The sequence below is a fragment of the Juglans microcarpa x Juglans regia genome, chromosome 2S (genome assembly GCF_004785595.1).
Source record: "Juglans microcarpa x Juglans regia isolate MS1-56 chromosome 2S, Jm3101_v1.0, whole genome shotgun sequence".
Lineage (NCBI taxonomy): Eukaryota > Viridiplantae > Streptophyta > Magnoliopsida > Fagales > Juglandaceae > Juglans > Juglans microcarpa x Juglans regia.
Window position 1 is genome coordinate 30,876,066 of NC_054597.1, and position 11,460 is coordinate 30,887,525.

Below are 11,460 nucleotides of genomic sequence, written 5' to 3' on the forward strand. Positions count from 1 at the left end.
TTTTAGGAAAATTCTGAAAAGTTAAGAAGTCCAGGTAAGCGGGGTTCATATACTAGTTTTGCATAAAAGAAATAAAATGAGGTTGACTTTGGAAATAAACATGTTTGTTTTTTAAAAGAAATTATCTGAAAACAACCTCAGATGTTTATTCTGCATATGCATAAATTCAATATAAGAGAAAGTGTTTTCTGTCATGACTAGTGTAGACATGAGCTAGTTTTGTGCACTTTGTTTCTGAACTATGTAAAAGAACGAATAAGGAATTCTAAAAGTTTTGTTATGAACAAATGAGAATATTTTGTTTATGTTTATCTCGAACATGTGAAATAATCTGAAACTATTCAGTGTTTTGTTTTGATATGATGTGTCGTCTGAAAATCTTGGCATGAAGTTCTGATTCTGTATATGATTGTAACCGGATTTTCGATGAAATCCGTTCTGTTTCTGTTAAGGCCCAGCCACGGGTATAATGGTAGTTTATAACCCTACCACGGGGGTGAAACATGGAAAATGGCCCAGCCACGGGTATAATGGTGGTTTATAACCCTACCACGGGGGTGAAACATGGAAAATGGCCCAGCCACGGGGATAATGGTGGTTTATAACCCTACCACGGGAATGAAACATGGAATATGGCCCAGCCACGGGTATAATGGTGGTTTATAACCCTACCACGGGGGTTAAATATGGTATTGTCCCGATGTGATATTAAACGATGATAAGATTATAATGTTTCAGTTTAGAAAGGCCAACGGATTTTCTTTTTGGAATAAGTTTATTTTTCTGGAAATTTCGCTCTAATGCTTTTGTACAAAGTTTTGTTTCTGCATTCTGAAAGTAAATGTTTTGTTCTGCTTATCAAATGTTATAAATGCTCATGTTTACATACTAGTATATGCTCTCTGCTTACTGAGTTGTTGATAACTCACCCCCTTATCTCCATAATATTTCAGATGACATTGATGGTTCAGCTGAGGATCAGTATTAGAGTTTATAGAGAAGATTAGCAGTGAATGGTTGTTGGGTATCTCGTGGTATTAGTGTTGATGTTGGAAGTTATTTATATTTCTTGAGTTTGCTTCAATGGATTTAGACGGTTTATGGAGACTTATGTTAATGTTTCATTATTTCTAATTTGTTATTTGAGACATGAAGAAGAGTTGATTTTATTTGAGTTGCTGGATTGAAAATTGGATAGATGAGTTTATATGGTTTATTTAATTGAAGTATTTACGTTTGATTTGAGGTTTGTGAAAATATATATTCTTGAATTTGGAAGTACTCTAGCCTTGTTAGAGTTGATTATCAGATTATATGAGTTAACTCTCCGAACTCTCGGGGACGGGATGTTACATAGGAAATATTGAATTAGTAGAACAAGACAATGCAGATGATGTACAAGGGCATAGTTCAGGCCCTCCAAACCTTCACAGAAGCCAGAACATTACGTGACACACCTAGCTTATGAGAAGGGAGTGTTACAATTTGGTATCAGAGTCGGTCGAGAGATTCTGTAGACATTTTGAAAAGAAAAACAATTATTATTAATTCTAAGATAAAGTTAACTAGGATGCTTTTCGCCCGCTAGAAAGTTATTGGAATATTTCAGCTTTTTTAGCTTTCAATAGATAACACTATGATATTGTTACTTTTCTTGTAATTACTGTCATTATTATTGTTTTAACACAAGCCAGAACATGATATTGATTACTATAGAGCTCATATTCATGCTAAGATGATGATGATAGGTAAATTGGTTCATCAATGTTTTCTAGATGGATTGAAGTACCTAGCTAGCTATCTCAGTGTCCTTCAATATGATCTCTCCATTTTAGCGGAGAAAAAACAAGAGACTACATCCAAAATCCATATAAATATCAACTCAAACTTCATACATAAATCCATTTAAAATCAACTATGTTTTTTTTTATGATTGTGTGAGTCATTTAGTTTCTTGCCTGGCCATTTGCTCTGTTAGCCCATTAATCTTATTGAAGATTGAAAGGTGATCACAGAGCAAACTGGGATAGAATTCTTTGCAGACACCAAATCTAAAGTTCTCGGATCCAAGTCTAATTAACTTACTTCTGACTCCGATTCTCACAACATAATTGCCTTGCTCTGATTTTAAGAGACAAGCTCTTTCTTTAGTCATCTGAGGCCTCATTTAGATAGTGAGATGAGGTGATATGAGATGATCTTTAAATATTAATGAAATGATTTGTGAATAGTAATGAAATTGTTTGAGTTAGTATATTTTATAAAGTTTTGAAAATGAGAGAAAAAGTTGAATATAAATATTATAAAGTTAACATATTATTATAATATAATTTTTTTACTATTATTTTTATTTTAAAATTTGAAAAAATTGAATTATCTTTTATATTTTGTTTGAAAGTTTGGAAATGATAATGATAGGCTTACTACTTCTTACCACCTATTTATAACTATTCTCTTTATTTTTTTTAATTTTTATTATTATTTTCTTTTACTTAATGATTAAGGAAGTAATTATTAGTGAAACTGTATATTTTTTTTAATTTTTTCTTAATGATTAAGGATGTTAAAAAATTACTTAAAAGAAAATAATAAAAAAATAAAAAATTGCAAATACACTATGAGTAGTAAAGCTAGGGTGGTAGGAAGTAATAAGTCTATCATTATCTTTTTGATATTTGGATATTAAAATAAGACGAGGTGAGGTAAAATGAGTTTTGAAGAATTTTCTATCAGCTTAGAATTCCCAATGTCATGGATGTTTGTTAGATCTATTTTAGAAATTGCTCATAAAAACTAATTAAGAACTGATCATCAGATCCTAAGATCTTGTCAGGTCATCATTTATCATTTCATAATTTATAAAAATGTACAATAGCTCATAGTTTAGGGATTTAAAGTTCATTTAATCCCTAATTAAATATGATATATAAAGGAACACTACAAGAAAAAGGGTCAATTGCGGCGATTTTTCATCTGTTACAAAAAAAATCGTGTCAATTGGTCTTTTTAGCGGCGATTTTATTTTTCGTCACATAGAGTAAATAATGCCTTTCGATTTATCAAGAGTTAAACCAGCATGATATCTAACTAAGAAATATATTAGAATATTAGAAGTCCTAAAAGAATCAATATCAATTCACTCCAGCTTATCATTTCATTGTGCTAATTACAATGAAATTAGGTTCCTTACACACCAATAACATACTTAGTTATTTGTAATTTATTATCTATGTATTTGTTTCTTTTTCTGCATGATTCAAAGTGAAAGAGGTGCATGCAGGTCTTGTCAACAAGACTAAGGAACCGTTGTACTGTTATATATATCTATCAACAGGTCTTGGACATTTTCCTCAGAAAATTTAGTTCATATCTGTGGATTTGCGGGGTCCCTTATCTCCAAGTAGGGTTCAACAGCTTTATTTTGACAAGTTCAGTATTGTTTTTGGGTTTGCATGCAGAATTCCTTTCAACTGGGATTTTTTGCATGGTCTTGGGTAATGTGAATGGTATGACTAACATATTGGGATGCAAGGTACCCTCTTTGCTCATGAAGTACTTTGGCCTATGGGTGCCTCCTTCAAGGCCAAGTCTATTTTAGTGGCAAATGTGTTTCAATCACATAATACTCTGCTACAACTTTTTTTTTCCTTCTCTCTACCTCTTTTGGTTAGAAGCCATACAGCTTCATAAAGTTTCATGCACAAAATTGGGAATAAAATGGCTCTGTGTCTGCACTTACTAGGATTGTGTAGAAGTGTGAATACAAAGATTTTATACAAGCCAATATTATTGCAATTATATAATCACTTCAATTTATCTCTCATTATTGAAGTGTGAATACAAAAATTGTAAACTAATAATCACAGGTGGATTTCTTGTTATTATTATTTTTTTTTAAAAAAAACTTTTGTTTTCTGGGTTGTGAGATTGTGAGACTCATTTGATAAATTGTGACATTTTATTCAATTTTTATTCTTTTTTAGTTGAAGAGGTACTGCATTCCTTCTTTGGATCATAATGACCTTTTTGGGTGAGTTGGGAAGAACATACATTCATACATTGTATTGATGTCCATGGAGTAGTTGGTTGCTGTCATGTTAAAAAAGTATACCAGATTATTCTACTAATAGTAGGATGAAGTGCACTCCTGGATTATTCTGAGCTTTAGTCAACTAAAAAGTAAACAAGTTGTTGGCTCGTGGCCTGTTGAATATTTTGTAGCTATGTAATCTTTTAGTTGCTATTCAAACTGATTGTGCAGATTTGCACATTAATCATGATTGTTTTGTTATACTTTCTAGGGAACTTCACACATTTTTTTACAAGCCATTAGGCATTATGTTGTTGCTAATCCATTTTCCTTGGCCTTCTCAATCGATATTTATACTTCTTAATTTTGATTCCCTGGTTGCTAGTGCCGTTTTCCAGTGATGGTTTTGTCATGCAATTTGTCGCACTTGATGAATATGTACAGGGGTGGGATTTGCTTCATTTTGGTAGTTGAAAACTTGAATCATTATCTTGCATGAACATAACTTGTGATTTTCTTTGATCTTATATCTATTACTTCTCGTAACTTCTTCATTTTTAATATGTTTTGCATGTAATTTTTACTAGGACAGCATTATCTAAGAATCTAGGGTCATAACTGATAAGTTATATGATAAAATATTTTATAAAATCCATTTTCTCATAAATCAAAAAATGATCCACCCTTTGCTTTTGTCATAATTATTTTTTCTTAACACATCTTCAAGTGAATATACAGTGTGTGCACCCTAAGCCACATGGCTATAAAACCCTTTCTCTCAAACTGACTGGAAGCACAGATGTCAAAGTTCAGTTTCAGTTGAAAATGCATGACATGAAATTAATTTCACTTTTAGTTATTAGTGCTTACTAGTTCATATTTTAATTGACTAAAGCTATCTTTTTGTGAACCTAGTCAAATTAATTTTACTTTTAGTTGTTTTGTGTGCAATTGCAATCAAAATCATGTCCACTAGTTTAACACAGTCATAAAGGGTTCAACATAGTCAAAACATGATTCAAACTCAATATTTATAATAGAAGACCTTTTTAATATTAAAAAGAGTAGAAATAAATATCAATATTCAATAAGTCTACATTTAACACAACAACATGAGTAAAAGATGAGAGGCATGGTACTTAGTTGACTTAACTTAAAGTAAAGGGCAAAGTGGCTTGAAGTGTTGAACTGTCAAGCTATAGGACTGATTTCTAAAGAGATGACCATTTGTGACTGATCTGTATATACAATACTAAATGAGGAGCACTGAATGAGGCCAGGATAAATGTTCACAAGTAAATTATTTGTATGCAAGGTTTGGAATTGGTCCAAGGCCTTCATGTGTTTTTTGTTAATGCATTTATGTGGTTATGCATGAACGAGAGTATTTGATATTTGGCCCAACTATATATGCTAGGTATCCATGAACAAAATGATCAAAGTAGTTCTTGATTGTCTGTTTTATCATATACTTTTATGGATGTTAATTTCTATATCCTTTCTGATTATGGTGATTGATATGCAAGTTGCTGGTTACAATTGTTTACATCATGTAATTGAAACAGAACATGTAGAGTACGTAGGAGAGAACATGTAATTAAATCGCCGTTGGAATAGATTTTAGCACTAGCGGCGATTTATTTTATTTTTTCGTGAAGACTATAATTCGCCATAATTGATGATTTTCCAGTGATGTTATAATCGCTACAAATGAGTTCACAAAATCAATAACTCAATTGCAGTGATTTTTAAATCGTTGGTATTGATCTATACTGGCGCATTTTTATTGCCGCAATTGTTATTTCAAAACCGTTTAGTCAATTGTGGCGATATCAAAAAATCGTTGGGAAAGTATATTTCCGGTGATTTTCTCTCTTTTAGCAACAGTATTAAATCGCTGTAATTAATATTTCCTAATGATTAACAACTGAATCGTATCTTGCAATTACGGCAATAAAAAGTGGGGCTTTAATACTGGCGAACCTCTAGCGATTTATAAATCGCTGGGAAAGGTTATAGGCGGCGATTTTATTGATTTTTCCAATAAAAATAAATCGCTGGGAAAGGTGATTCCCCTTATAGTGGAAGATGACAAATGCTAGGTTGTTGTATGTGATAAACGTGGATATAACACTGAATTTGAGGCTTGCTATCATAATTTATATAAGATCAACTTGATAGATAACCCTAAACTCATGGCCACAAGTCCTTAGTACATTAAATATTGTTAGTTTGTCAAATTTATATGGCAACCGCATGTATTAAGTAATCGGTCCCCACCAAACTAGGGCTTGGGAATATTGACTTCTATAGTTTTGATCCTAGGCGGCCTTATCCATTGAGGATGTCATTATTAATTACTTTGAATTCTTTGTTCGATCTTCTTTCTTCTTCTCCTCTCACTTTGTATCTAATACCAATATGAATAATGCTACTCAGCCATATGAAATTGACCGAATAACTCTCTTGAGTCCATGTGATTTATTAAAAAAAAATACAAACACAAAAGTGGTAGGGAGAACCTAGAGTCTTAGGTTGTGAATTGATTGTCGAATTAAACTCAAATCATCTCAAATTAATCATTGATGAGACTCGTTACTTTTTAAACTTCTCATAAAAAAATTAAATTCATCTCAACCGAAAAAAGTTCAACACATCTCAATAGAACCCATAAAATATTACTATTCATAACTCAATTCAACTCATCTTAACATTCAAACATAATCTTATAGTCTTCATCTTTTAATATTTTCAACCCTTTTGTTTTGAATGTGTTTTTTTTTTTAAATAAATCACGTAGCACCACCATGGTGGTACCACATGAAAAAGATCATCTAAACAATAAGTTTCAATAGTACAGTAACAATATTCTACCAATATTCAATGTTATCAACTGAATTGGGGTTGCTAATAGTGACCAACCAACAGCTTTGAAATTGAATCCAAAACCGCACCTTGTTCACACTTCACCTTTTCTTTTTCTGGTAGGTTCAGGCGTCTAATTTCAAATATCTAATTAACTACTCTATCGGATCATCATGAAGAATAAAAATAAATAAAATAAAGTAGTTTCACTTCTACAAGGCTTGCAGATTCTTCAAGACCATAGTACGTAAGCTAAAAAAAAGAAAATAATAATAATAATAATCTAGAAGAGATTTGGATGGTTCCTCGTATTCCTGCAGTTCACACTTCCTTAATTACCCCTTTTTTCCTTCTACAGTTTCAGTAATCTCTATCATTTGGTCTCACGGAAAACTATAGCCACAAATTGATTAGATGCCTTAAATGTCATATCATACGATTAAATTGTGAAAAGGTTGTATGAATATTATCCGATCATTATTAGATGGAACTGAATTCAAGCGAGCATTTGTAGCGGTATTGATTATTTATGATAAAAATAAATTTATTTTAATAAAAAATAATTATTTTTATAGAAAATAAATATAGGATGAAACATGTATTTAGATCCTAATAACAACAACAATAATAATAATAATAATAATATATAAATAGTGTCATGGACCTATTGGGTCAGCCTTGAGAGTGGAGAGTCGAAGCTCTTAATACAATATGTGACAATTAAATTAATAATTCCCGTCGATCTTTAGGAATGGAACGGCATGCATATTGCACGACTCAAGGTCAGGGATGACACATGCTATTATTACCTAATAATGACTCAAATTCCAATTTCATAAAAATAAATTTCTAAACTTGTGCCCTTAAATTATTCATTTATTTTCCTTTCAGAAAATCTTAAAACAGGATTAAAGAGAGACACGTCAGCAGTTTCATAAACTTACTCTAAAGTAGGCCAGATACTTAACACTTCTTTAATTCTGCTGTGCCGGTGCGCAAGCACACTTAAATTGCTTTCAGTTGCTCTCTTCCTCTCCTCTTACTCCCCACTCTTAACAAACTGATCTCCACAAGCTTTCTCTACTCATTCAACAAATTCTCTCTCTCTCTCTCTCTTCAACTTCGATTTTCCATCAATCTCTCTCCTCACTTTGTGAGAAATTAAGTTGAAAGAAATGAAATTTATTGAGATGAAATTTGATTTGTTATGAGCAATTACTGGGGCTTAATTATTGTGTGATTAGATTAAGGTATTGGAGATTTGTTGTGAATAATTACTAAAAAATTGTTGTAAAGAATTTCAAAAAGCATTACTAAAAAAATCTCTCAAATTTTTATTTAAATGAGAGAGGCTCAACGTACAAATTCTGACAAAAACTTAAGGTTTTGTTTGGTAACTAAATCATCTCAACTCATCTCAATTCATCATTATAATTTTTTCAAATCCTAATATAAAATATAATAAACAATTCAACTTTTTCAAATCTCAAAATAAAAATAATATTCTAACAATATTTTATCATCTCAACTCAATTCAATTCAATTCAGTTCAACATCCAAACGCAGCCTTAAGATTACCTTATACCAAAAATGAAAATATGAGAAATTCTATCTGTAATCTCCAAATAGAGATTGCATATGTAAGCTTTTTATTAAATAGAAAAAAGTTTCATTTTGATAAAGATATTATTATAATTTTAAAAAATTTAAAGATAAAATTAACTAGATTTATAATATAGTTCTTCTCATTTGAAAACTATTAGTAGTATTACTCAATGAATATACCCGACGCAATGGCTTACACGCGCAGCTATGACGCTGGTGGTGAGTGAATTCACGACCCATGTGAGACACACGAGCTAGTTAAGCCTATCTTTGGCACTGCCACGAGCTAGTTAAGCCTACCTTTGGCACTGCCGTGCGGGCACAGGCAAAAAGGTTGGTTGACGGTCGCTTCCTTCAAAAGCCAAAAAAACACATGCCATTGCTGACATGCATCCTCTTTTTTTAAGAAAAGTCATATTTACAGATACAGAGTGTAAAATTACTACACAATGATTTTTAAAAAAATAAATAAATATAAAATTCAAATAAAAGAAAAATTAATTTTTTTAATAATATATCTTACTTTTTTTTTAAACGATTACTCTCGATATTTATATACTTTACAACTATATATAACATTATTGTTAATTTAATCTTCTCCAATTAAAAAACAACCTACGAATAACGAATCAAAATTCAAAGAAACTAATATAAAAATAAACCCCCAACCAACCAACCAACCCTTCATTCACACACTTAAATAAAATGATACCCCTTTTGATTCCATTACAATATTTTTAAAATCTGGTCCTACCTCACCAGTCACACCACCATGTTCAAAGAATTGTAGTCCCCCCCCCAAATAAAAAATAAAAAAAATAAAAAAATCCTCAGCCTTTTTCATCATCTCATTTATATATAAATATACTTGTGGTTGTGTCTGGCTTGCTTCTTTCTTGTAGCCATGTCTTCCATAATAAGTCCACAAAGTATGGTCCTGGCGACGGCCATGGCTGTCTCCGGCACCGTCGTCCTCCTCATGCTTCGCCTCCAGAAGTCTCTTCCAGTCCCAGCTACACAATTGCACGTTGACCCACTTTCCCAGTCCTTGCCGCCGACTACAATTCTACGTTCTTGTATCTCAACTGGTACGCCAAAGTGAATACTCCTCCTCACATGCATTCAATATTTCTTTCTGTCTCTGCTAACGGGTGGTGTCTTTTTTTTTTTTTTTGTATTATTTTATACTGTATATAGAGGGGAAGATCAAGAGTAGTGAGAAGAAAAAGAAAAGGAGAGTGCACTTTGCAGAAGATGTGGTGGATCCGAGTGGGGATGGGGAGCAGTATAGGAGAAGACAGATATTTGACAATTCTTCTTCTTGTTATTCTTCATCAACTTCACCATCAACAAAGTTGGAAAAGAGCAGCAGAGGTGAAAGCAGAGGAATAATGGATATGCCCGCCAATAGGGTGGCTCTCTACAATGGAATTCTCAGGAATCGTGGGGTTCAGCGATTGACCTACTCTTATTGATTTCTGAACTCTCTGTCTACAACCTTTTCATGTTCATTGTCTGCAACGTGGGCTTTGTTCCAGCTTTCTACATCCAGTTCTCAGAAGCTGATTAATTGGGTATAGCTAGGTTGGTTGGATCCTCTTGAAAGTGATGGTTTCTGTTGATAATCTCAAGAGAAAATTACTTGGGTTTTGTTCATAGTTGGTGTCTAAAGAACTGATCTCTTTTGTTTTTTACTCTCTCTCCTCTGCCTTTTCTAATTTGCTTGTTCTCTGTTTCGCACATGTATTCAAACAAATCACATGTAACCATAGTCTTTTTTTTCTTTTCCCCTCTCTTCTCAAACTTCATTAATATTTAATTTGTAGGTATTTTCATTTCTTTTCTTCGTCTGACATGTAAATATATCGACTGCTTGTTTAAAGCAAATATTAAGTGCACTTTTTATTAGTTAATTTGGTTAATTTCTTTTAAATGGGCTTTGGAATTTGACCCGTACTCGTTTGGATAGTGAGATGAGATGATATGGTTTTAAATAAATCAAATAAAATATTATCAAAATATTATTTTTTAATATTATTATAATTTTTAAATTTAAAAAACTGAATTGTTTATTATATTATGTATGAAAATTTTAAAAAAATTGTAATAATGAATGAGATGAAATGAGATAGATTGAAAGTATTTTTGTATCCAAACAAAGCCAAACTACAAATCGTTTTTTGCACGTATTTCATAAAATATAATTATTAGAATGAAGTCATGGAATCATCCTTACCATATTTTTTTTTTAGTGAAAACTACCGTATTAATGGTTTTTACTTTCGTTTTTCAAAAGTGATATTCGTGGTTTAAGAAGTTTTAAAGTAATAATTATATTTATGGTCAACTTTCAAATTGGTCTCTCGGTCAATAAAATTAATAATAAAAAATAATTCAAAGCCAAATATACATGTACAATAATTTTTCTTATTTTTTAGCATATTTTTATTTTGTGACACTTTTTTTTTTTTTTTAATACAACTTTGAAGGAGAGAAAAGGGAAGGGAACTAGATTTTGTGAGGTGGGCCAATGAGTAGTCTTGGCATACGCACACATATATATATAGACTTAGGATGCGTTTAGATGTTAAAGTGAGTTGAGTTGATAAAATATTATTAAAATATTATTTATTATTATTATTATTTTAAAATTTAAAAAAATTGAATTGTTTATTATATTTTATATTAAAATTTAAAAAAATTATAACGATAAGTTAAAATAAATTATATTTCCAAACGAAGTCACAGAATGGTCACATGCATATGTCTATGTCTGTAAATGCACCCAATGCATAATGTGAACATGACTTTCGGCTTAGATTCCTCTCCTTTTCCAACTCAAAGATCTTCTCTCAACCACCCAACTAAAAAAAAAAAAAAAAACTTCTGTCCATTGACCCATTGACCCATAAGGCGATATAATTGAAGTCAAGAAAACTTCGAAACCATGAAAATTTAAA

General features: G+C 31.5%; 1 protein-coding gene across 1 annotated transcript; it reads left to right on the plus strand.

The window, feature by feature from the left end:
- The first annotated feature begins 9,357 nt into the window (after positions 1–9,357).
- Positions 9,358–10,398, plus strand: LOC121251436. The gene is made up of 2 exons (XM_041150695.1): positions 9,358–9,588; positions 9,698–10,398. Exons 1-2 carry the CDS (start codon positions 9,405–9,407, stop codon positions 9,973–9,975), a joined length of 462 nt encoding a protein of 153 aa, XP_041006629.1. The 5' UTR covers positions 9,358–9,404; the 3' UTR covers positions 9,976–10,398.
- The last annotated feature ends 1,062 nt before the right edge of the window (positions 10,399–11,460 follow it).